At 46.4% G+C, this 26,197-nt stretch overlaps 1 protein-coding gene across 1 annotated transcript in view; it reads left to right on the top strand.

Annotated features, from left to right (window-relative positions):
• ATP8B2 (ATPase phospholipid transporting 8B2) overlaps nt 1–25,694 on the top strand; it is a 39,565-nt gene extending 13,871 nt beyond the window's left edge. Inside the window, 27 exon segments of the mRNA XM_087943721.1 lie at nt 12–125; nt 1,475–1,573; nt 2,584–2,645; nt 3,125–3,197; nt 5,031–5,101; nt 5,676–5,770; nt 6,289–6,327; nt 6,711–6,799; nt 7,582–7,778; nt 9,690–9,898; nt 10,048–10,091; nt 10,311–10,350; nt 10,353–10,475; nt 11,365–11,553; nt 12,618–12,626; nt 12,629–12,732; nt 12,877–13,041; nt 13,717–13,828; nt 15,113–15,218; nt 17,133–17,277; nt 18,060–18,243; nt 19,295–19,518; nt 19,639–19,722; nt 20,791–21,021; nt 21,309–21,447; nt 22,187–22,317; nt 24,407–25,694. Of these exon segments, the coding sequence (XP_087799847.1) occupies nt 12–125; nt 1,475–1,573; nt 2,584–2,645; nt 3,125–3,197; nt 5,031–5,101; nt 5,676–5,770; nt 6,289–6,327; nt 6,711–6,799; nt 7,582–7,778; nt 9,690–9,898; nt 10,048–10,091; nt 10,311–10,350; nt 10,353–10,475; nt 11,365–11,553; nt 12,618–12,626; nt 12,629–12,732; nt 12,877–13,041; nt 13,717–13,828; nt 15,113–15,218; nt 17,133–17,277; nt 18,060–18,243; nt 19,295–19,518; nt 19,639–19,722; nt 20,791–21,021; nt 21,309–21,447; nt 22,187–22,317; nt 24,407–24,688 (3,360 nt within the window). The 3' untranslated portion in view covers nt 24,689–25,694.
• The last annotated feature ends 503 nt before the right edge of the window (nt 25,695–26,197 follow it).

Raw genomic sequence — 26,197 nt, 5'->3', positions numbered from 1 at the left:
CTTCTCTGCAGAGTAACTGCATCAAGACGTCAAAATACAACGTGGTCACTTTCCTACCCATCAACCTGTTCGAACAGTTCCAGGAAGTTGCAAATACTTACTTCCTTTTCCTCCTTATTCTCCAGGTGAGGTTTTTTTTTGGGGTGGGTGGGAGGGAACATAAATCGGGGGTTGGCCTCTTTTTCTTCCGTGGGGTGCCAACCTCCAAGCTTCCCACTTTGGCACACGGTGGACCCCCTCCCCCGGAAACCACAGTTTGGCACAGTTAACTCCGCCACCCCCCCCTCCAAAATAATTTTTTTAAAAAAATCCTGAAAGTATCCTGCTTTCATTTACGGATATTCCTTTTCTTGCTTTCTCGTTTTTCCTTCTGCTTTTCGCTGTTGTTGTTTTTTTCTCTCTCTCCAAGGTTTTTGCTCTGAGATTCTCTCTTTCCTTCCTTTTTCTCATATTCTCCTTCCTTCCTTCTTTCCTTCCTTCTCTATCCCTTTCCCTCTTTCTCTTTCTAACTTGATTCTCTCTTCCCTTTTACCTCTCTCTTTTCTTCCATTCTCTTTCTTTCTCTCCTTCTTCCTCCCTCCCTCTTCCTTCCTTCTTCCTTCCTCTTTTTCCAACCCTTCCCTTCCAATCTTCCTTCCTTTCTCCCTTCCTTCTTTCCCTCCCTCCTTCCTTCTTTCCTTCCTCCCTCCCTTCGTTTTTCTTTCCTTCCTTCCCTCCCTCCCTCCCTTTCTTCCTTTCCCTTATCCCTCCCTTTTTCCCTCTCTCTCTTCCTTCCCTCTTTCCCTCATTCCCGTCTTTCCTTCCTTTCTCACTTCCCTATTCTTCCTTCCCATCCTCCCCTTCTCTTTCCTCTTCTCCCTCCCTTTCTTTTTCCTTCCTTCCTCCCTCCTTCTCTTCCTCCCTCCTTCCCTTTCTTCTTTTTTTCTCCCCTCCCCTTTCTTTTTTCCTCCCTCCCTTTCTCCTTTTTTCCCTCCTCCCCTTCCTTCCTTCCTTCCTTCCTTCCTTCCTTCCTTCCTTCCTTCCTTCCTTCCTTCCTTCCTTCCTTCCTTCCTTCCTTCCTTCCTTCCTTCCTTCCTTCCTTCCTCTGCCTCCAAGCTCCCTTTCAATGCTTTCATTCTGTTATCCTTCCTTCCTTCCTTCCTTCCTTCCTCTGCCTCCAAGCTCCCTTTCAATGCTTTCATTCTGTTATCCTTCCTTCCTTCCTTCCTTCCTTCCTTCCTTCCTTCCTTCCTTCCTTCCTTCCTTCCTTCCTTCCTTCCTTCCTTCCTTCCTTCCTTCCTTCCTTCCTTCCTTCCTTCTCTCCACCTGTCACCTCTTTTTTCCTCTCCTGTCCCCGGGTTCGGTTCCTCAAAATCTCATCCTGGCCAAGATCACCTGGCTGCCACCACCGGGGAGCCCTGCTCTCAAGGTGAGAACCCCCCGCAGCCAGGGGTCCCCATCAATAAACTGCCCCTCTCGGCTTTCCCTCCCCCAGCTGATCCCCCAGATCTCCTCGCTGTCTTGGTTCACCACCATCGTGCCTTTAGTCCTTGTGCTCACCATCACGGCCGTCAAGGATGCCACCGACGATTACGTGAGTGTGGGAAAGAGGAAGGGAGGGAGGTTTTTTTTTTTTCTGAAGGCTTTTGCCAAAAAAAAAAAAGAAGGAAGAAGAAACAGAATAACAACAGAGTTTGGAAGGGTCCTCGGAGGTCATCTAGTCCAACCCCCTTCTCAAGCAGGAGGCCCTAGACCATTCCAGACAAAATGGCTGTCCAGTCTCTTCTTGAAAACCTCCAGTGATGGAGAAGGAAGGAAGGAAGTGGAGAAGGGAAAGAGAAACGGAGGGAGGGAGGCAAGGAAGGAAGGAAGGGGAAGGGAAGGGAGGAAGAGAGAGAAGGGAGGAGGGAGGAAAATGGGAGGGAAGGAAAGGAAGAAAAGTGGAGAAGGGAAAAGAAAAAACGGGGAGGGAAGAAAGGAAGAAGGAAGCAGGAAGGAAGGAAGTGGAAAGGAAGGGAAAGAGAAAGGAAGGAAGGAGGAAGGAAGGAAGGAAGGAAATGGAGAGGAAGGAAGGAAAGAAAGAAAGTGGAGGGGAGAAAGGAAGGAAAGCAGGAAGGAAGGAAGGGGAAAGAAAGGGAGGAAAGGAAGGAAAAAGAATAGCAGAAGAACAGAATTGCAGAAAAATCTGCGGCAGCGTTGTCAAGTTCACAATTTTTGTGACCCTTTTCTTTTTTTTGGCTGATTTCCCTTGACGCCCCTTCGGAAGCGTGGATTCGCTGAATGGCCACACTATTTGCTTAAGGACAGTGCGATTTGTTTTACAACCGGGGAGGGTCATTGGAACCCCCCAGAGCCTCGCAAACCCAGCAGAACCCCCTTGTTCTATTTAACGACGGGGTTATTCATCCAGATTAGGGGGGAAAAAATTGGTCCCTTACCAAGCACCAAACCTTGTTCAGTTTTAAACCTGCAGGGGGCACAATTTTGGGGGCAGGATGTGTGTGTGTGTGTGTGAATCTAGCTCGTAATCTCGGGCGAGGGGGGGGGTATCTTGGATTCAAATACTGGCTTTGACCACCCCCACCCTGTTCTTTCCACCCACAGTTTCGCCACAAGAGCGATAACCAGGTGAACAGCCGCCATTCCCAAGTTTTAATCAACGGGATGTGAGTACGGTCTGTGAAGGGAGGGAGGAGAAGGAGGGGGGATTCTCGCCTTACGACCGTTCCATTTAGTGACGGTTTGAAGTTACAACGGTGCTGGGGGAAAAAAACCCGATTCACTTAAATGACCGTGTTATGGATTTATAATAGCTGCAGTAATTAACAAAGGTCGTAAAATGGGGCAAAACTCACTTAGCAACGGAAACGATTGTGGAGGGCTCGATCGGGGTTGTACATTGAGGGCTGCCTCTTTTTGATAAACTATTATGGGGGGTGGGGAATATAAAGCCGTTCCTGCGTGAGGTCCTTGGCGTTTGAAGGTAGACTGCACTGAAGCATGGAGGCTCTGCCGGCTCCCGTGCAGGGAATTGGAAACCCACGAAACGAAAAAAAATCAAGGCAGATTTTTAGCCTCCTCGATGTTTTATTCCTTTTTTAAAATTTTATTTTATTCCTTTGCTTCTCCTTTTCGCCGCCGCCAGCCTCCAGAAGGAGGAATGGATGAATGTCCGGGTTGGTGATATCATAAAATTAGAAAATAACCAGTTTGTTGCGGTAAGTCCGTGTGTTATGGACGGTGGACGAAAGCACAGAAGCCGACAGAATTGGAAGGTGGGGGGGGGGGAGAATATGGGGAGAGAGGCTGTCATTTAAATTTCACTTAAATTCAATTGCATTTCATTTAAATTTCATTTGGATTCAGTTGCATTTCATTTAAATTTCATTTGAATTCAATTGCAATTCATTTAAACTTCATTTGAATTCAATTCCAATTCATTAAAGTTCATTTAAATTCAGTTGCAATTCGTTTAAATGTCTTAAATTTCATTTGAATTCAATTGCAATTCATTTAAATTTCACTTAAATTTTATTTGAATTCAGTTACATTTCATTTAAATTGCACTTTAAATTTCATTTGAATTCCATTGCATTGCATTGAAATGTGACTTAAATTTCATTTGAATTCAATTGCATTTCATTTAGGTACATTTGAATTCAATTGCATTTCATTTAAATGTCACTTAAATTTCATTTGAATTCCATTGCATTTCATTTGATTCATTTAAGTTTCATTCAAATTTAGATCGGCTGCAATTTACAATTTTTTCTCTCTCTTGAAACTGGTATTTACTTCTGATTTCCATCCCATTGCAAACAATGGATTCACGTAATGACCTCCTTGTTTGCTTAATGACCGTGGGGGATTCACTTAGCAGCCGCTGCAAAAAAGGGTTATAAAATTTGTCCAATGGCGACTCACTTAATGACTGGTATGACTTAGGAACGTAATTCTGAGCTCAATTACAGTCGTAAACTGAGGACTACCTCTAAACCAGCTATAATTAGTCAGGGATTTCTCCTGCAGCCAAATCCAGGAGAAACATTTGGGAACTTTCCAGTTTATCAAAAAAGCCAATGGCTTTTTTTTTTAAAAAAAAAAAATCTTATCTTTTTCCATTGGGAGATATGTTTCTGGGTCTAAGGTATGGGGTAATCTGTTCTAATTTTTCCCTTCTTATCTTATCAGGCTGTGTTTGTTTTTTTCCACATTGCCAAATAATCTTTAAGCTGCTGCTAAAATCACATCGGAGCGGTGTTGACACAAACGTAACACAAACGTAACAAAATCCAAAACGTAAATAAATGTCCTTTAATGCCTCCGACTTGGACCCACTGTTCAAATAATTCTCAGTTGGAGATAAAACTTATTCAAAAATAGTTTTCAAAAGAAAGCAATACAGTCCGAATTTAATGAGCAGGTAGAGGTGAAATAAAAAAAAACACATCCAAACAAACTACAATGATGAAATTTCCACAACAGAACAAGGGAAATATTTACCAAATTCAAGGCGATAACAAGGCACAGTCTCTGTTGGAAGGACTGCCAACCAAGATAACTTCAGACCAAAATAAAACACGCTTTGTTTCCAGCATTTGCCAGTACGCAGGTCTAAACTCTTATTCAGTTGTCACAGCTGCAGCCCATGAAGGGATCAAGGCCCTTTCCTCCCCTGTAGACCATGCCATTTGCTAATCGTCTCTCCAAGTCCTTAAAAGCTGAAAGTTTTAGATTTTACGTTTTTTTCCCCTCGGCTTAGACATCTTTGGTCTAACCCTGATCAATTCAGAAATCCAGATTTAATCGGAAGGAGGGGGGTGACCCTTAATAGGAACCTCAATAATTCTAGTTTTAAGAATGATCTTAAGTGAAAATAAACAACAGTTGATGTCGTCCTATCTGCTTCAAACTTACGTTTAAGCCCGGCGTTTCTGGCTACGTTTTGATCTAAGGTTGGGTTGCAAGTTTATCGTTCTGCTATAGTCAATGACCAAAATCAAGATTTGATTTTTTTTTAAAAAGAACATTTTCTCCTTGCCCAAATCCAGGCTGATCTGCTTCTGTTGTCCAGCAGCGAACCTCACGGACTTTGTTATATCGAGACGGCCGAGCTGGATGGGTGAGTGTTAGGCTAGCTCTGGCTGCTCTTTTAAAACAATATTTCTGCAACTTGGCGACTTTCAGTTATGTGGACTTCAACTCCCAGAATCCCCCAGTTTCTGAAACTTGGCGATGTTAAGACATGGAGACTTCAACTCCCAGAATCCCCCAGTTTTTTAAAAAACTTGGCAGTTATAAGACCTGTGGACTTCAACTCCCAGAATCCCCCAGTTTCTGAAACTTGGCAATGTTAAGACATGGAGACTTCAACTCCCAGAATCCCCCAGGTGTTTGTTTTTTTAAACTTGGCAGTTATAAGACCTGTGCACTTCAACTCCCAGAATCCCCCAGTTTCTGAACCTTTGTGACTTTTAAGACTTGAGGATTTCAGCTTCCTCAACCACTGGGGAATTCTGGGAGTTGAAGTTCGCAGGACTTTAAAGACGCCAATTTTCAGAGAAAGCGGAGAATTGTGGAAGTCCAGAGTTCTTAAAAGTTTTCACGTTAAGAGAAACAGTACCTTAAAGACCAACAGTACCTGAGAGACCACCTTCTACCTTCCTGGCCATGATTAAACTACTTTTTCTCCACAGGGAGACCAATATGAAAGTCCGACAAGCTATCCCAGTGACATCCGAGCTAACCGACACCAACAACCTAGCGCATTTTGATGGTAAAATTCATTTTTAAGATGGCGTATTATTTTGATTTTTTTAGAAGATTTAGAATTCTTTTGTTGGCCAAGTGTGGTTGGACACGCAGGGAATTTGTCTCGGTGCAAATGCTCTCAGTGTACATCCTGCTGTGACTGTGCTTTGTGACTTTCAAATTCAGTGGACAAGCCTGCGGGAAGTCGAAATTCTCCCTCCATGGCCAATGCAGTCCTCACTTAACAATGCCGCAACTGCCATCATTAAAGAGTGCAGCCACAGGACGTCATCGTTTCACCGCCGCACACCTTAGTGACGGAAATCCTGGCCTCAATGACCCTCATTAAACGAGGACTAGCTGTAACTGACCTCTTTGTCGATTTTTGTTTTGTTTTAAATTTCAGGAGAGGTGATTTGGCGAGACACAAACCGGGCTAACAATATAGGACTCGAAAAAATGGGTGATGGAGGCGCCCTGGGACTGTACTGGGAAAGACAACAAACCGACACGGAGTGGCAAAACAGGTTGTTGCGAGGCCTGGAGGCGGTCCTTCAGGTAATACAGAGTGGTGCTTCGGCCTGGTCATCTTCGCAGGTATTGGAGGGGCGGGGTGCCAGGTGTGTCTTCCAAGCTGGGAGGTGAGACAAGGCAGAAGACACAAAGCTTTGGGGGCAGATAATCTTGCCTGGTTCCCTTAATTGCTTCGGTGTGGTTTGTGTTATTTTTACTCTTGATAATTTATAGGCAGGTTGGATTAGATGACCTACAAGGTCCCTTCCAACTCTGTTAGTCTATCTATGGCTTATTCGCAGTGCTGGTTTTTTGGGAAAAACCTTTTAAAATTAATTTGACCCTCCGCCCAGATTCGTTTCATTACCAGATGGGCGTCCGATAAATTCAAGAAATAACTAAATAAAAATAAATAAATTCAGAATCGGGAGAGGCAAAAATTACTTCTTGGTTCTCTCCTTCGGCAGGGCCGGATACCAAATTAATGCAAAACAGCGGCCGCACGAAATTCAAGAGGACCAGCATTGACCGTTTGATGAATACTTTGGTGCTTTGGGTACGTGAGCCCCTCCCATTCCGTGCCCATGTTTCGAATCCAGTACTCCCAGCTCTCAGGCATGGGGTAGACACTGGGTGCTCTTTTAGTTTCCAGGATGAGAAACTAGAGGCAGAGAATTTTCTGGGAATGCTCCACCAGGGGGCAGTCAAGTCCTTGTCCCGCTCTGCAGGGTGGTCGTCCGGAGAATGTAGGAAAGTGGATTTTTTAGTGGACTTCATTAATTTCCTTCCATCTCAATCCGGGGAAATTGGCTCTCTGTCCTTCACCACCATTCTGGATGACTCAAAGCTGCCCAACGGCAATGCCTGAGTGGACTTGAAGTTGTAATCCGGAATCTCTTGAAATTGGCCGCTTGACATGTGGAATTGACCACATGTGGATGACAAGGGACATGATGAAAGGGATAAAAGGGAATTCGTGTAGGTGGGGACAAAGAGGGATGCCATGCAGCTTCTCCCTTTCTGCTCCTTTTATTCAAAGGGGAAGTGTTGAAATTGATATCCTGAAATGTGGAATTGACCACCTGGGAATGAAAAGAGCCAGAAAAATAGAAGGGAACTTCATGTAGGTAGGGATAAAGAGGAGACGGCATCTGGCGGCTTCTTCCTTTCTGCTCCTTTGTCCAAACTCAGCTGTTGAAATTGACCTCCTCAAATGTGGGAATTGACCACATCGCGATAAAAAAATGGGGACAGGAGATAGAATGGACAAAGAGGAAGACCGCCTTGCTTCCCCCCTTTCTCCTTTGTCCAAACCGAACTGTGATTTCCCACCGGCAGATTTTCGGGTTCCTGGTCTGCATGGGGGTGATCCTGGCCATCGGCAACTCCATTTGGGAATACGAAGTGGGCGTCTGCTTCCAGATTTATTTGCCGTGGGACAAAGTGGTGGACAATGCCTTCTTGTCGGGGTTCCTGGCCTTCTGGTCTTACATCATCATCCTCAATACCGTAGTTCCCATCTCACTCTACGTCAGGTGGGCCTCCTTTTTTTTCCTTTTGAGCTGAAGTTTTCCTTTCCTTCCCTCCCTTCCCTTCCTTTCCTTTCCCTTTCCTTTCCTTTCTTCCTTCCCTTTTCCTTCCCCTTTCCTTTCCTTTCTTCCATCCTTTTCCTTTCCTCTTTCCTTTCGTTCCCTTCTTCTCTTCTCTTCTCTTCTCTTCTCTTTCTCTACTCTACTCTCTACTCCATTCTCTCTACTCTACTCTACTCTACTCTACTCTACTCCATTCTCTCTTCTCTTCTCTTCTCTTCTCTTCTCTTCTCTTCTCTTCTCTTCTCTTCTCTTTCTCTCTTCTTCTCTTCTCTTCTCTTCTCTTCTCTTCTCTTCTCTTCTCTTCTCTTCTCCTTTTCCTTCCCTTCCTTGCCTTCCATCTTCTAGTCTCCTCATCTCTGCTCTCCTCATTTCTCTCCTCTCCTCTTTCCTTTCTCTCTTTTTTTTTAAATCTCTTTTTTTTTCCCTGCATGACTGTTTCTCTCTCACTCTGTAGCCCCCAGGTAAGAAATCTCCTTCCCGTGTTTTTACAAAACTCTGGGTGGGAACCGAATTTCCCTTTGATGTTGGCTTGTGGCATTTCCTGCCTCCCTTCCCCCCCCCCCATCCCCTTCCTCCTTCCTTCCAAGGTCGCAGCAAAATCAGGGCCCCCTGCCCACCCCATTCCTCGGACTCCCTTTGTTCCTCTCCCGGGGTGGGGGGGTGGGGGCTGTTCTTTTATGGATTGCTCATTTCCTGTGGACTCACTCAAGCAGACCCTCAGCCTGAAAAAAGAAATAAGGATGCCCATGAAGCATATCAACCCAAAGGAAGAGAGTCTCCATGGGTAGGAGCACTCTACCTTAGAACTCAAGAGACTGAGGCTGAGGGGCAAACAGCTCTTGTCATTGGACCCTCCCAGAAAACCAATCCGATTGGCATCTCTTTCTCTATCCATCTATCTATCCCTTTATCATCTGTATATCTGTCTGTCTGTCTGTCTGTCTGTCTGTCTGTCTATCTATCTATCTATCTATCTATCTATCTATCTATCTATCTCTTTATCATCTATATATCTGTCTATCCATCTATCTATCTATATCTATCTCTATCTATCTATCTATCTATCTATCTATCTATCTATCTCTTTATCATCTATCTATCTATCTATCTATCTATCTATCTATCTATCTCTTTATCATCTATATATCTGTCTATCCATCTATCTATCTATATCTATCTATATCTATCTATCTATCTATCTATCTATCTATCTATCTATCTATCTATCTATCTATATCTATCTATATCTATCTATCTATCTATCTATCTATCTATCTATCTATCTATCTATTTATCTATCTATCTATCTATCTATCTATCTATCTATCTATCTATCTATCTATCTATCCATCCATCCATCCATCCATCCATCTGTCTATCTATTTATCATCTATATATCTGTCTATCCATCTATCTATCTATCTATCTATCTATCTATCTATCTATCCATCTATCTATCTATCTATCTATCTATCTATCTATCTCTTTATCTATCTATCTATCTATCTATCTATCTATCTATCTATCTATCTATCTATCCATCTGATCTGTCTATCTATCTCTTTATCATCTATATATCTGTCTATCTATCTATCATCTGTCCGTCCATACATCCATCCATCGTTTTTAAAGCTGAATTTTAAATTTGTGGTCTTTATTTATCGTTTTAACGTTGGATAGGCTGCATTTTTATCACACGACCACAAGCTGCGAGTGGGCGGCATAGAAGGTCAATAAACCGATAAAAATAAATTAAATAAAGGGTGGGGAGAGAGAAATGGCCTTAAGGGATTTGGGGGCCTCCTTTCAGTGGGCTTCAGGGGTTCCCAACGGCCCCCACTTTCTTTCCGGCAGTGTGGAGGTCATCCGTCTGGGCCACAGCTACTTCATCAACTGGGACAAGAAAATGTATTGCGGGAAACGGTGCACGCCGGCCGAAGCCCGGACCACAACGCTAAACGAGGAATTGGGCCAGGTGGAATATATATTTTCGGACAAAACGGGGACCCTTACCCAGAACATCATGGTCTTCAGCAAGTGCTCCATCAACGGGCGCAGCTACGGTGAGCCTTCCGTCCCTCCGTCGTCTCGGTTCCATCATTCTGGGCGAATTAGCGTCATAAGTTGAGGACTGCCTTTATTTGGAAGGATTGGCGGTTTGCGTCCTCTTTCCCCCAATTCTGAGCCTCGGTTTGTTTGTTTGTTTTTGTAGGCGATGCATTGGATGATCTTGGATACAAGGCTGAGCTGGGAAAGGTAATACGCCGGCACTTTGGTCTAGTGGTTAGGGCAAGGAAACGGGAGACGGGGAGTTCTAGTCCCGCCTTAGGCATGAAAGCCAGCTGGGTGACTTTGGACCAATCACCAGGAGATGGGGAGTTCTAGTTCTGCCTTAGGCATGAAAGCTTATAATTTTTGTACACTCCAAAGCTGGTTCTAACTGCCTATCTCTCCCCCCTTTCCCCTCCTCAAAAGAAAACGGATCCTGTGGATTTTTCCTTCAACTCACTGGCCGATCCACGTTCACCTTCTGGGACACCGGACTTTTGGAAGCGGTCAAGCTGGGTGACCTCCACGTCCACGAGTTTTTCCGGCTGCTCTCCCTCTGCCACACCGTCATGTCTGAAGAGAAGCGCCCAGGTTGGGAAGGGAAATTCGAAGGGCCTCTTTGAAAGAAAAGAAGTTTGGGAGATGAGGGATTGTGTACGGAATCTGTCTGGAAGCAGTCATCTTTCTTTCTTTCTTTCTTTCTTTCTTTCTTTCTTTCTTTCTTTCTTTCTTTCTTTCTTTCTTTCTTTCTTTCCTTCCTTCCTTCCTTCCTTCCTTCCTTCCTTCCTTCATTCCTCCCTCTCCCAATATCCTTGCTTTCTCCCTCCTTCTCTCCCAATATCCTTCCTTCTCTTCTCCTCTCCTTCCCTCCTTCCTTCCTTCCTCCCTCTCTCCCAATATCCTTCCTTTATCCCTCCCTCCCACCCTCCTTCCCAATCTCCATCCTTCTTTCCTTCCTTCCCCCTCTCTCTTCCATGACCTTCTTTTCTCCATTTTTCCTTCCTTCCTTCCTTTTTCCTTCTTTCCTTTCATCCATCCATCTCTTCTCTATTCCTTCCTTCCTTTCTCCTTCCTTCCTTCCTTCCTTCCTTCCTTCCTTCCTTCCTTCCTTCCCCAATATCCTTGCTTTCTCCCTCCTTCTCTCCCAATATCCTTCCTTCTCTTCTCTTCTCTTCTCCTTTCCTTCCCTCCTTCCTTCCTTCCTTCCTTCCTCCCTCCCTCTCTCCCAATATCCTTCCTTTATCCCTCCCTCCCACCCTCCTTCCCAATATCCATCCATCCTTCTTTCCTTCCTTCCCCCTCTCTCTTCCATGACCTTCCTTCTCTCCATTTTTCCTTCCTTCCTTTTTCCTTCTTTCCTTTCATCCATCCATCTCTTCTCTACTCCTTCCTTCCTTCCTTTCTTCCTTCCTTCCTTCCTTCCTTCCTTCCTTCCTTCCTTCCTTCCTTCCTTCCCTTCCTTCCTTCCTTCCTGTAACAGGAGAATTGTACTACAAAGCCCAGTCTCCTGATGAGGGCGCCTTGGTGACGGCCGCCCGCAATTTCGGCTTTGTGTTCCGTGGACGCACCCCGAAAACGATCACGGTGCAGGAGCTGGGGTGCCCCGTCACTTACCAACTCCTGGCCATTTTGGACTTCAACAACGTGCGCAAACGAATGTCCGTCATTGGTGAGGAAGCGGAGACGACGGCCGGGGAGGTCGCAGGGGGTCTTGGAAGCTTTTGGGTGGGAGAACCTGATTACATTTTATATCTCCCCTTGTAAACCCTTTCCTTCTTTCCTTCCCCTGCCTTCCTCTCATTGCCTTTTCTTTCCTTCCTTCTTTCCTCCCTCCCTCCCTCCTTCCTTCCTTCTATCCTTCCTTCCCTCCCTCCTTCTCATTACCTTTTCTTTCCTTCCTTCTTTCCTCCATACCTCCTTTCTTTCTTCTTCCTTCCCTCCCTCCTTCTCATTGCTCCTTCCTTCCTTCTTCCTTTCCTTCTCACTCTTCTTCCTTCCTTCCTTCTATCCTTCTTTTCCTCCCTCCTTCCTTCTATCCTTCCTTCCCGCCCTCCTTCTCATTACCTTTTCTTTCCTTCCTTCTTTCCTCCATACCTCCTTTCTTTCTTCTTCCTTCCCTCCCTCCTTCCTTCTCATTGCTCCTTCCTTCCTTCTTCCTTTCCTTCTCACTCTTCTTCCTTCCTTCCTTCTGTCCTTCCTTCCCTCCCTCCTTCCTTCTATCCTTCCTTCCCACCCTCCTTATCATTACCTTTTCTTTCCTTCCTTCTTTCCTCCATACCTCCTTTCTTTCTTCTTCCTTCCTTCCCTCCTTCCTTCTCATTGCTTCTTCCTTCCTTCTTCCTTTCCTTCTCACTCTTCTTCCTTCCTTTCTTCTGTCCTTCCTTCCCTCCCTCCTTCCTTCTCATTGCTCCTTCCTTCCTTCTTCCTTTCCTTCTCACTCTTCTTCCTTCTTTCCTTCTTTCCTTCCCCTCCCTCCCTCCTTCCTTCTATCCTCCCTTCCCTCCCTCCTCCTCATTACCTTTCCTTCTTTCCTCCATCCCTCCTTTCTTTCTTCTGTCCTTCCTTCCCCTCCCTCCTTCCTTCTCACTCTCCTTCCTTCCTTCCTTCCTTCCTTCCTTCCTTCTTTCCTTCCTCCCTCCCTCCTCCCTCCCTCCTCCCTCCCTCCCTCCCTCCCTTCCTTCCTTCCTTCCTTCCTTCCTTCCTTCCTTCCTTCCTTCCTTCCTCCTCCTCCAGTGAGGAATCCCCAGGTCAGATCCGCCTTTACTCCAAAGGGGCCGACGTTATCCTCTTGGAGCGGCTCTTCCCCAGCAACCAAGATCTCTACAACGTCACCACCGACCATCTCAACGTAGGTGGCCCACAACCCTCGTGTGTGTGTGTGTGTGTGTCTCTATTTGTGCGGGTGCCAATCATGCTAGAAAGGGGCCGAGGGGGGCTTGTTTTGGGGCGGGGGCCCCTTCTCTTCCCACCCTCCATTTCCTCCTGGTCTTAGGAATACGCGGGCGAGGGTCTGCGGACGCTGGTGCTGGCCTATCGGGATCTGGACGAGAAATATTTCGCCGGCTGGGCGGAGCGGCTGGAGGAAGCCTCGCTTAACGGCGAGGGTCGCGAAGAGCGGATTGCTCGGCTTTACGAGGAGGTGGAAAACGACCTGGTGGTGGGTGCCGAGACCCTCCCCCCTTTTTTATTTCGGGTGTCCCCTCCCTCCCTCCTGGTCCTTCCACCCCCTTTCCCCCCCCATCTCTCCCTATTGCTCTTTTGAATGTCCTTTCGTTGAATTTCTTTCGACAAATGAGATTTCCCCCAATCTGGTGCAGCCGTTCCTTGACTTACGGCCACAACTGAGGAACCCAGATTTCTGTTGCTAAGCGAGACCGTCGTGAGAAGAGCTCGGCCCCTGTTTTGATGGCCTTGCTTGTTGCTGAGGGAATCCCTGCCGTTGTTAACTTAGGAACACGGCTGTTAACTGAATCTGGCCTTGGTTGTTAAGTGAATTGCGCCTTGGTCGTTAAATGAATCAGGCCTTGGTCATTAAGTGAATCAGGCCTCAGTTAAGTGAATCAGGCCTTGTCATTAAGTGAATCAGGCCTCAGTTGTTAAGTGAATTGGGCTCCCCCGCTGACTTGGCTGGGAGGAAGGTCACAAAAATGATTGCCCCGACCGTCGTAAGTACGAGTCCATGGCCCGAGTGCCTGAATTTGGATCCCATGACCCTGGGGAAGGCCGCGACGGTCGTAAAGTATGAAAAAAACCGCTCCTAAGTCACCGTTGCAACTTCAGACGGTCACTAAATGAAGCGTCGTAAGTCGAGGGTAAACTCTCTCTCCCGCAGCTGCTGGGAGCCACGGCCATCGAGGATAAACTGCAGCAGGGAGTTCCGGAGACGCTGGCGCTTCTCAGCTTGGCCAACATTAAGATCTGGGTCTTGACGGGGGACAAACAAGGTGAGGCTTAGTTTGATGTTGGGTTTCCATCCTGGGTTGCTTCGTTTTGTTTCTCTTCTTCGTGTCTTCGTGTTGTGTTTCAGGGGTTTCTGTGTGTGTGTGTTTTTAAATGTGGTTTCTTTTTTACACTTTGTGTTTCCTTCTGTGTTTCCTTTTTGTTTTGTTGTTTTTCTCAAAGTTTTCTTTGCATAAGTTTCCTTTCTCTCTTTGTGTTTTTTGTTTCCTCCCTTCCTCTTTCTACCTTCTTTCCTTCTTCTTTTCTTTTTCTTTCTTCCCCCTTTTCTTCCTCCCTCCCTCCCAATTTCCTTCCTCCCTCCCTTTCTCCCTCCCTCTTTCTTTCCTACATTCTTTCTTTCCTCTTCCTTCCTTTCTTCCTTCATTCCCTCCCTCCCAATTTCTTTCCTTCCTCCCTCTCACCCTCTTTCTTCCTTTCTCTTTCTTCTTTGTTTCTTCCTTTCCTTCTTCTTTTCTTTTTCTTTCTTCCCGTTTTTCTTCCTCCCTCCTTCCCTCCCAATTTCCCCCTCCCTCTTTCTTTCTTTCCTGTCTTCTTTCTTTCTTCTTCCTTTCCTTCCTTTCCTTTTTTTCTTCCTTCCTTCCCAATTTCTTTCCTTCCCCTTTCTTTCTTTCTTTCTTTCTTTCTTTCTTTCTTTCTTTCTTTCTTTCTTTCTTTCTTCCTCCCTCTCACTTTCTTTCTTTCTTTCTTTCTTTCTTTCTTTCTTTCTTTCTTTCTTTCTTTCTTTCTTTCTTTCTTTCTTTCTTTCTTTCTTTCTTTCTTTCTTTTCTTTTCTCCTTCCTTCTTTCTTTCTTCCTTCCTTCCGTCCCTGCCTCCCTTTCTCTGTTGATTCTTTTTACGTATTTTTACATGTGATTTCTTCCTTCTCTTCATGTTTTCCTCTGCGTATGTGCACGCGTGTACATTTTCTGTAAGTTTTCTTTGTGTGGCTCCTTTCTCTCTTTGTGTTCTCTCTCTCTTTCTTTCTTTTGGTCTTCTATTGTTTTTCTGGTTCTTGTGTCTTCTTCAAATCTTTGTTTTGCAATTTCACTTTTGGGGGGCCTGGTGTGGTTTTTTTTCAGGGGGGAGGGGGAAATGTGGTTTATCTTTTTCCCTACCCCCAAACCCTGGGTGCCCCAGGACACCGATGCCCATCTAAAGCAGGGAAGGGGGAACCCTCCTCCCTCTCTGGTTGCACAGATAAACATGGGACCTGTAGTCCACTGGTGCTGAAGGAGAGTTGGGCTCAAGGGCCCCTGACTTCAGACCCTCCACTGCCCCCCCTTCCCCAGAGACCGCGGTCAACATCGGCTACTCCTGCAAGATGCTGACAGACGAAATGACGGAAGTCTTTATCATTTCCGGCCACACCGTCCTCGAGGTCCGGCAAGAGCTGCGGTGAGTTGATCGTTGTCCAACATTAGATATCCGACATTAAAACAATTGTCCCTGTGGATATCCAACATTTAGACAATAAAGATCACAAATTTAAAATTCAGTTTTAAAAGCTGTATACTTTTGGACTACAGATCCCATAAGCTCTTGCTAGCCAAGCCTAATGGGAGTTGAAATCTGATAGATAGATAGATAGATGATAGATAGATAGATAGATAGATAGATAGATAGATAGATGATAGATAGATAGATAGATAGATGATAGATAGATAGATAAATAGATAGATAGAGAGAGAGAGAGAGGCAGGCAGGCAGGCAGGCAGGCATAGATAGATAGATAGATAGATAGATAGATAGATAGATAGATAGATAGATAGATGATAGATAGATAGATAGATAGATAGATAGATAGATAGATAAATAGATGATGGATAGATATATGATGGAGAGAGAGAGAGAGAGAGATAGGCAGGCAGGCAGGCACTGTGGATAGATAGATAAATAGATAGATAGATAGATAGATAGATAGATAGATAGATAGATAGATAGATAGAGAAATAGAGAAATAAATGATGGATAGATAGATGATAGATAGATAGAGGTAGGTAGGTAAAGTAGATGGATGATGGATGGATAGATAGATAGATAGATAGATAGATAGATAGATAGATAGATAGATAGATAGATAGATAGATAGATAAATAGATGATGGATAGATATATGATGGATAGAGAGAGAGAGAGAGATAGGCAGGCAGGCAGGCACTGTGGATAGATAGATAAATAGATAGATAGATAGATAGATAGATAGATAGAGAAATAGAGAAATAGATAAATAAATGATGGATAGATAGATGATAGATAGATAGAGGTAGGTAGGTAAAGTAGATGGATGATGGATAGATAGATAGATAGATAGATAGATAGATAGATAGATAGATAGATAGATAGATAAATAGATGATGGATAGATATATGATGGATAGAGAGAGAGAGAGAGATAGGCAGGCAGGCAGGCACTGTGGATAGATAGATAAATAGATAGATAGATAGATAGATAGATAGATAGATAGATAGATAGAGAAATAGAGAAATAGAGAAATAAATGATGGATAGATGATAGATAGATAGAGGTAGGTAGGTAAAGTAGATGGATGATGGATAGATAGATAGATAGATAGATAGATAGATAGATAGATAGATAGATAGATAGATAAATAGATGATGGATAGATATATGATGGAGAGAGAGAGAGAGAGATAGGCAGGCAGGCAGGCACTGTGGATAGATAGATAAATAGATAGATAGATAGATAGATAGATAGATAGATAGATAGATAGAGAAATAGAGAAATAGATAAATAAATGATGGATAGATAGATGATAGATAGATAGAGGTAGGTAGGTAAAGTAGATGGATGATGGATAGATAGATAGATAGATAGATAGATAGATAGATAGATAGATAGATAGATAGATAGATAGATAGATAGATAGATAGATAGATAAATAGATGATGGATAGATATATGATGGATAGAGAGAGAGAGAGAGATAGGCAGGCAGGCAGGCACTGTGGATAGATAGATAGATAGATAGATAGATAGATAGATAGATAGATAGATAGATAGATGATAGAGAAATAGAGAAATAAATGATGGATAGATAGATGATAGATAGATAGAGGTAGGTAGGTAAAGTAGATGGATGATGGATGGATAGATATAGAATGAGTAGAGAGATAAACATAAGTATGTTAAAAGTTAAGGTGTTTTCTTCTTCTGCTGCTGGTGGGGGAAATCCCTCCCCTCTTGGCCCCTATATATATATGTGTGTGTGTGTGTGTGTGTGTATTTCCAACCCTTGAGCCCTAGTAACGGTGGCCTTCCTCCTTTCCTTTGGGCCTCTCCCCCTTGGGCAGGAAGGCCCGAGAGAAGCTGATGGACGCCTCGCGGTCGATGGGCAACGGGTTCACCTTGCAGGAGAAGCTTTCCACCTCGAAGCTGACCTCCGTCCTGGAGGCTGTCGCCGGAGAATACGCCTTGGTCATCAACGGACACAGTCTGGTACGGAGGGAGGCGGCTGCTTTGGCTCTCACACCTGTAGAATTTCCAAGGGGGCTTTAGAGACCATCGAGATGATCCTCCTCCTTGCCTCCCTCCCTCCCTTCCTTTTCTCCATCTTCTCCTGTCTCCTTCCTTCCTCCTTTCCTTCCTTCCTTCTTTCATTCATTCATTCATTCATTCATTCATTCTTTCATTCATTCCTCCTCACCTCCCTCCCTCCCTTTCTCCTCTCTTCTTCCTTCCTTCCTCCATCCATCCCTCCTCCACTCCTTCCTTTCTACTAATCTCCTTCCTTCCATCCATTCTTCTTTCTTCCTTTCCTCCCTCCCTCCTTCCCTTCCTGTTCTCCATCTTCTCCTCTCCTTTCTTTTCTTTCCTTCCTTCCTTCCTCCTCCCTTCCTTTCTTCTCTTTCCCTCCCTTCCTTTCTCCTCTCTTCTTCCTTCCTTCCTCTGTCCATCTCTCCTTCCTTCCTTCCTTCCATCCATCCTTCCTTCCTTCCTGATCCTTCTTCCTTCCTTTCCCCTTCCTGTTCTCCATCTTTCTTTTCCTTCCTTCCTTCCTTCCTTCCTTCCTTCCTTCCTTCCTTCCTTCCTTCCTTCCTTCCTTCCTTCCCTTCCTGAGAGTAGCCAGTCCAGGTAGCAACAGGAAGAAAAGCTTATTCTAAGGTAGACTGCTGCTGGCCATAGAGGCACCATTTAAAAAAAACCCCACAAATCCTTCCAAGGCCTGAATCCATAAACAGCCGGAGTGCTTCCCCCGCAAACCCTGTTTTCCTTCCCAGGCCCACGCGCTGGAGGCCGACATGGAGCTGGAGTTCCTGGAGACGGCCTGTGCTTGTAAGGCAGTCATCTGTTGCCGCGTGACGCCCTTGCAGAAGGCCCAAGTGGTGGAGCTGGTCAAGAAGTACAAGAAGGCCGTGACGCTGGCCATCGGGGACGGGGCGAACGACGTCAGCATGATCAAAAGTGAGACTTCCAGGCGCAAAGCCTGGGAGAAAAATGGCCGCTCGGACCAGGAGGGGTGGATTCTGGGAAACGAAGTCCCTGCGTTGCGAGGGGGCGGGGCTATCTCAGACTTCTCCGCTGTCGATTCATCAAACATTCCTAGGCCTGTTTTCAGTAGTTGCCATAAAAAGGAGAGGAAAGCGGAAGTAACATTCCAGCTCTTCTCTTTAAAAGGTTGTAACTAAACTACCAGCGCTTTTGCCCGCGAATATATTTAATTGGAGAATCTGATTGATGACACACCCAGGGGATTATGGGGAACCAGAGTCACAGGGGACTGTCAATGACGTAGGCCAGAGTTGGCTTCATCCAGGGCGGCAGTGCCAGGATGTCGCCTCTAAATGAATCTGTGGATTTTTTTGAAGTTTGGCTCGAGGATCCTGATTCAATTAGGGCGATTGCTGGAATCCTGACATCTGCAAATGCGAGGAGAATTCTGGGTATCAAAGTCCTCCGGGTGGGAGAGGCCGTTCCCAGAATTCTCAGACTCCCATGAGGACTGGGGAATTCTGGGAAAGTTGGGAGAGACTATCTTGTCTTGTTCACGAAGACTGGGGGATTCTGGGAATTTGGGAGTCCCTGGGTCGGAAGGGGGTGTCCCAGAATGCTCAGCCTTGTCCACCATGGGGACTGGGGGAATTCTGGGGAATAAAAGTCCCCAGATTGGGAGGGGCCTAAAATCCTCAGCTTGTCCACAAGGACTGGGGAATTCTGGGAAACAGAACTCCTCCAATCAGGAGACAGCTTGCCAGAGTTTTCAGTCTTGTCCACAAAGATTGGAGGATTCTGGGAATTGAAGTCCTCAGGTGGGGAGGGGCCACCCCCGAAGGCTCAGCCTCGTGCATAACAAGGACTGAGGAATCCTGGGAGTTGAAGTCCCCAGATCGCATCCCCAGAATCCTCAGCCTCGTCCACCAGGACCGTGGGACCCTGGGAACGGTAGTTTCCCGGCGTTGAAGACGATGGTCTTGATTGCTTGTCTTGTCTGCCTTTCCTTCCGGATTCGTGGCAGCCGCCCACATCGGCGTGGGCATCAGTGGCCAGGAGGGCATCCAAGCCGTGCTGGCGTCCGACTACTCCTTCTCCCAGTTCAAATTCCTCCAGCGCCTGCTCCTCGTTCACGGACGCTGGTCGTATCTCCGCATGTGTAAATTCCTCTGTTACTTCTTCTACAAGAACTTTGCCTTCACCATGGTGCATTTCTGGTTCGGCTTCTTCTGTGGCTTCTCAGCCCAGGTAATGGAGACGGGCACCGGGTGTCGGCTGGGGAGGAGGGAGGGGGGGGCTGGTGGATGGGGGGGGGGCAGCCCAAACAACCCCCACCCTAATTCATCCTTTCTTTCTCTCCACACAAAGACCGTGTACGATCAGTACTTTATCACGCTGTACAACATTGTTTACACCTCGTTGCCCGTCCTCGCCATGGGGGTCTTTGATCAGGTCAGTCTGTGCCCTCACCTGGTGGGAGAACGGGGGAGAAGAGGAAGGCAGCTGAGTGAGAAAGGAGAAGGAAGGAAGGATAAGAGAGAAAGGAGAAGGAAGGAAAGATAAGAGAGAAAGGAGAAGGAAGGAAAGATAAGAGAGGAAGAAAGGAAGGGAGGAAAAAAGAAAAGGAGAAGTGAGAAAGGAGAAGGAAGGAGAGAAGGAAGGAAACATAAGAGAAGAAGAAAAGGGAGGAAAAAAGAAAGAAGAAAGTAAGGAGAAGAGAGAAAGGAGAAGGAAGGAAAGATAAGAGAGGAAGAAAGGGAGGGAGGAAAGAAAGAAAGAAAGTAAGGAGAAGAAAGAAAGAAGGAGGGAAGGGAGGAAAGATAAGAGAATGGAGGGAGGAAAGAAAAAGGAAGGGAGGAAGGAAGGAAGGAAAGGGAAGAGAAAGGAGGAACGTGGGTTGGTAGGTAGATACGTAGGAAAGGAGGGAAGGAAGGAAGGCAAAGTAAGAGGTAAAAGGGAGGGAGGAAAGAAAGGAAGATGGAAGGAAGGAAGGAGAAGAGAGAAAGAAGGAAGGAGGGAAGGAAGGAAGGGAAGATAAGAGGGAGGAAGGAAAGAAAAGAAAGGAAGGGGGAAGGATAAGAGAAAGAAGGAAGGTGGGTTGGTAGGTAGTTACGTAGGAAGGGAAGGAAGAAAGGAGGGACGGAAGGGGAAAGAAGGAAGGCAAGGTAAGAGAAAGAAAGGGGAAGAAGAAAAAGGGAGAAAGGGAGGGAGGGGAATGGAGAGGAGAGGTAAGGGAGGGACGGGGAAGGGAAAAAGAAGGGAGGGAGGGAGTGTGAAAGAAAGGAAAAGAGGGAAGGGAAGGGAGGATTAGAGGGAATGGGAGAGAGACGGAAGGAAGGAAGGAAGGAAGGAAGGAAAGGAAGGAAGGAAGGAAGGAAATAATTAATCTGGCCAACCAAACTCCGGCCAGCCACTGACTCTTCCTCTCTCCCCCTCCATCCCTGTCCCTCCCTCCCTCCCTCTCTCTCTGTCTGTCTCTCTCTCTCTCTCTCTCTCTGTCTCTCTCTCTCTCTCTTCCAGGATGTGCCCGAACACCGCAGCCTGGAGTACCCCAAACTCTACGAACCGGGGCAGCTGAACCTCCTTTTCAACAAGCGCGAGTTTTTCATCTGCATCGCGCAGGGCATCTACGCCTCCATCTTCATGTTCTTCATCCCTTACGGGATCTTCAGTGACAACGCCCACCTGGCCGACTACCAGTCCTTCGCCGTCACCGTGGCCACGTCCCTCGTCATCGTGGTCAGCGTCCAGGTGCGTGGCGTGGATCTCCCCACCGCCCGCCTTCTCCGATCTCCGTCCCCCCAAAAATAACTGCGCACGAAAACCTCGTTGAGGTCTTCTCCTTGCCCGCTTGGCATTCAAATCTCTTGGGAGTTGGGGTTTGCAGGTGGTGGTGGGGCCACTGGGGCCCACCGCCATGGGTTTTACTAAAGATTTGGCACCAAGTGGCGTTTGCCAAAGGCTCCTTGGAATAAGCGCTAAGGAATAAGACGCCGAGGATCTCCTGGTGGTCACCTTTCCTCCTCCCCCGTCAACAGATCGGCCTGGATACCGGTTTCTGGACGGCCATCAACCACTTTTTCATCTGGGGCAGCCTGGCGGTTTATTTTGCCATCCTCTTCGTCATGCACAGCAACGGCCTGTTCCAGCTCTTCCCCAACCAGTTCCGTTTTGTCGGTGAGTCCGGTGGGGAGGGGGAGGAAAAAAACCACACCCTTTCTGTTTTCGGGGTAGGGTGGATAAAAATGGAGGATTTATTTGAAAAAAAATATATCCAAAATAAAAAAAATCGGGATTTTTTTGGATTTAAATCGGATTTTTTTTTTATTAATTTAAATCGGATCTTTTGTTTTTATCACATTTATTTTAACCAAATGCTTTTGGAGTAAAAAAATATATAAAATCTTATCTAAAGGCAGTTTTCTGTTTAAAGTACCTGAATAATTTAGTTTATTCAGCGTGGAATGGAGATTAGTTCGGTAGCATTGAGGCCGTACATATATCCTGCAATATTTGGAATTTTGGGTAAATATTCCTTCGGTGAATCCAAGCTCTGAAAGCCAAGATAACATGCCCTGCCTTGATGCGTCCGCATAAATTTCACACCAGTGGCTCTTTTAAAAGCGACGATTTAAATCGAGCCGATTTCAATTGAGCCTTTTACTGCCAATCTGATGACACACCCGGGGGGGAGAGGAGGGAACCAGAGTCACGGGGGACTGTCAATGACGTAGGCCAGAGTTGGCTTCATCCAGGGCGGCAGTGCCAGGATGTCGCCTCTAATAAATCCTTGGAAGTTTCTTTGAAGTGTGGCTCGAGGATCACGATTTAATTTGGGCGACGGCTGGAATCCTGACACTTAATTCCCGTCGGTTGGCCTCCTCCCCGTCCACCGTTTTTCTCTCCTTCGCGCCAGGCAATGCCCAAAACACCTTGGCCCAACCTGCGGTGTGGCTCACCATCGCCCTGACCACCGTGGTCTGCATCATGCCGGTCGTTGCCTTCCGCTTCCTCAAGATGGACCTCCGGCCAGAACTCTCGGACACAGTGAGTGAATGCCAGCACGTGGAAGCCAGGCCCTCCCTTCTTCGCCTTCCTCGCGGGGAAATTTCCCTCCCGGGTGGACGGGATGGGGCTGACCCCCTTTTTTTTTTAGTTTACGGTGGGTCTCTTGTTTCAAGTGCCATCATAATATCCAACAGTCGCTAAGCGGATCATTGTGAATCGAGGACTACCTGCAATTTTAAAAAGGGGTGGGGTTTAGGATTATGGGTAAGGTTGGAGTTAGAGTTGGGGTTGGGGTTAGAGTTAGGGTTGGGGTTAGGGTTAAGGTTAAGGTTAGAGTTGGGGAAGGGGTTGGGGTTAGAGGTAGAATAAGAGTTAGGGTTGAGGTTAGAGTTAGCGGTGGGGTTAGGGTTAGAGTGGGAGTTGAGGGTGGGATTAAGGTTAGATTTGGGGTTAGAGTTAGAGTTGGGGTTAGGGTTAAGGTTAAGGTTAGAGTTGGCGTAGGGGGTGGGGTTAGAGTTAGAGTTAGGGTTGAGGTTAGAGTTAGGGGTGGGGTTAGGGTTAGAGTTAGGACTGGGATTAAGGTTAGATTTGGGGTTAGAGTTAGAGTTGGGGTTAGGGTTAAGGTTAAGGTAGAGTTGGGATAGGGGTGGGGTTAGGGTTAAAGTTAGAATAAGAGTTAGGGGTGAGGTTAGAGTTAGGGGTGGGGTTAGGGTTAGAGTGAGGGTTAGGACTGGGATTAAGGTTGGGTTTGGGGTTAGAGTTAGGGTTGGGGTTAGGGTTAAGGTTAGAGTTGGCGTAGGTGGGGTTAGAGTTAGAGTTACGGTTGGGGTTAGAGTTATAGTTAGAATAAGAGTTAGGATTGAAGTGAGAGTTATCAGTGGAGTTAGGGTTAGAGTGGGGGTTAGGGCTGGATTAAGGTTGGCTTGGGGTTAGAGTTAGGGTTGTGGTTAGAGTTAAGGTTAGAGTTGGGGTGGAGGGGTTAGGGTTAAAGTTAGAATAAGAGTTAGGGTTGAGGTTAGAGTTAGGGGTGGGGTTAGGGTTAGGGTTAGAGTGAGGGTTAGGACTGGGATTAAGGTTGGGTTTGGGGTTAGAGTTAGGGTTGGGGTTGGGGTTAGGGTTAAGGTTAGAGTTGGCGTAGGGGGTGGGGTTAGAGTTAGAGTTACGGTTGGGGTTAGAGTTAGAGTTAGAATAAGAGTTAGGGTTGAGGTTAGAGTTATGGTTGGGGTTGGGATTAGAATTAGAGTTAGAATAAGAATTAGGTTGAGGTTAGAGTTAGCGGGAGTTAGGGTTAGTGAGTTAGGGCTGGGATTAAGGTTGGGTTTGGGGTTAGAGTTAGGGTTGGGGTTGGGGTTAGGGTTAAGGTTAGAGTTGCGTAGGGGGTGGGGTTAGAGTTAGAGTTACGGTTGGGGTTAGAGTTAGAGTTAGAATAAGAGTTAGGGTTGAGGTTAGAGTTATGGTTGGGGTTGGGATTAGAATTAGAGTTAGAATAAGAATTAGGGTTGAGGTTAGAGTTAGCGATGGAGTTAGGGTTAGAAGTGAGGGTTAGGACTGGGATTAAGGTTGGGTTTGGGGTTAGAGTTAGGGTTGGGGTTGGGGTTAGGGTTAAGGTTAGAGTTGGCGTAGGGGTGGGGTTAGAGAGTTAGAGTTACGGTTGGGGTTAGAGTTAGAGTTAGAATAAGAGTTAGGGTTGAGGTTAGAGTTATGGTTGGGATTAGAATTACAGTTAGAATAAGAATTAGGGTTGAGGTTAGAGTTAGCGATGGGGTTAGGGTTAGAGTGGGGTTAGGGCTGGGATTAAGGTTGGGTTTGGGGTTAGAGTTAGGGTTGGGGTTAGGGTTAAGGTTAGAGTTGGCGTAGGGGGTGGGGTTAGAGTTAGAGTTATGGTTGGGATTAGAATTAGAGTTAGAATAAGAATTAGGGTTGAGGTTAGAGTTAGCGATGGAGTTAGGGTTAGAGTGAGGGTTAGGGCTGGGATTAAGGTTGGGTTTGGGGTTAGACTTAGGTCTGGGGCTGGGGTTAGGGATTAGGAGTGCTGGCACGATTCAGAAGGAGCAAAAGTGGGAAGTTTTTGGCGAGGAGCCGATTAGCCTCTCGCGTTGACGTCTCTTCACTCCGCTTCCTTCGGCAGGTGCGTTACACTCAGTTGGTTCGCAAGAAGCAGAAAACCCAACACCGTTGCATGGGCCGGGTGGGGCGCGCAGGCTCCCGACGCTCTGGCTACGCCTTCTCCCACCAGGAAGGTTTTGGGGAGCTCATCACTTCCGGCAAGAACATGCGGCTCAGCTCGCTGGCCCTTTCCAGCTTCAGCGGCCGCCCCAGCACCAGCTGGATCGAGACGCTGCGGAAGAAGAAAAACAGCGGCAGCGGTAGCAGCGAGCCCAGCGTGCCCGATAAGGTGGTGAAAGTATGACACAACACCAGGGGAGCATCATAGACGATGGATGGACCTGTGTGTTAAAGATCTCGATCCGCCGTGAGAATGGGGGCTCACTAAACGGGAGCATATCGGTCTTCGTAGCCATGGCCGAGAACTCAGAACCGTGGCTTGAAGTCTAAAGCTATCACCATGTAACCAAACCACGTAGCACCCCCCACCCCCCCCCAAATTCAAGCTGCCGGTGTATTTGAGGTAGCTCGCTCTAGCTGGTCAGCGAAGGTGGGACATTTAAGTGTTCCTCTACTTGGACAGAAAGCCCTTCAAGGGTTTTGCGCTCTATTTTTGAGCCCAGGGATAACTCCTCGTTCAGGTAACGTGACATCATTTCTCCAAAGTATTACAAATCAAGAAAATTGGGGGTGTAAGATGGAGGTTAGGACTGGGGGAGATGTAGGAGCCCTCCTACTACAACCCTGTAGCCTTGTGCTTTGAGTTTGCCATTTTTTTTAACCCCGGGAGAGAGCATGGGAGAGAGAAAATAATCTCACAATTGCCTCTCGTTTACAAAAGAGCAAGGATTTTCCTACTCCTCGTCTAGATGTCCAGCTGGCATTTGAAAGACACCGGGTGAAACACTGAGGGTTGCCAACTCCCAGAAGCAGCCAACGAGGCCCGCCTTACTATAAAAGCATTTGGCATCCAATACTCAGGTTGAAGAAAGGAGTCGCTCTGCGGCGACGTCCAAATCTTGGCACATGGAAACGCGGCTCTTTTCGGTTTAAAGACAAGAGGACCGAGTGCTTTCAGACATACAAGAGGGGTGCTCCACCCCAAAAATCTTCCAAGGAGAGTTCAGGATTTGCACCACGTCTGCCCGGGCATCCCTCGGAGGCTTTGGATCTCCCGTACGAGGGGAGAAAGTAAAGAGATTTTATTTTTGTATTATCGTGTCGGACTTTTTGATTGCAAAGAGTTTCTTCCTTGTCCTTCTTGGCCCTCGCTTCCCGTGTCCCATGAACTCGTGGAAAACAGGGACCACCAAATCAGGCCAGAGTAAACCAAGAGTAACATTGCGAAAGAGTGCCGGTTGCAAAAAAACGCCTCATTTCTTCCTGCGGCCAAACTTGTCGAGATCTGTACAGCTTCCACTTCCTTCCGAAGAAACAGTTCACCTTCTTGGGATCCGTCTCGGTCTGCCGAGACCCGTGAAGATATCCTGCTACATCCTTAACTGCAGATCGATGGAGCAGGCTCTCGCCAGATCCCTTAAGCCATGCTATCCTGTTGGGGTAGACAATTCGTCCAGAAACGGGCACGACCGTTACGAGACAAAGGATAACCGATTCTGCAGAACCTCCACAGTGGTTTTCTTCGTCCAAATGCAGAATTGGGAGGGGGGGGGCACTGAGATCTATTTTTTGTGGGGAAACCATTTGCAAATCTACCCTGTTGCCTTGAAGTAAGACATCTTCTCCGTAGCCAAATACCGTGGGACAAGTTTTCCACATCCCCGAAAACAGAGGGGTAATCGGAGCGCGTCAA

This window comes from Notechis scutatus, chromosome 14 (genome assembly GCF_049901735.1).
Source record: "Notechis scutatus isolate UNSWTSFEM ecotype Mainland chromosome 14, rNotScu1.2, whole genome shotgun sequence".
Classification (NCBI taxonomy): domain Eukaryota; kingdom Metazoa; phylum Chordata; class Lepidosauria; order Squamata; family Elapidae; genus Notechis; species Notechis scutatus.
The sequence above is the reverse complement of the archived record's forward strand: the minus strand, read 5'-3'. Positions and strand labels throughout refer to the sequence as shown.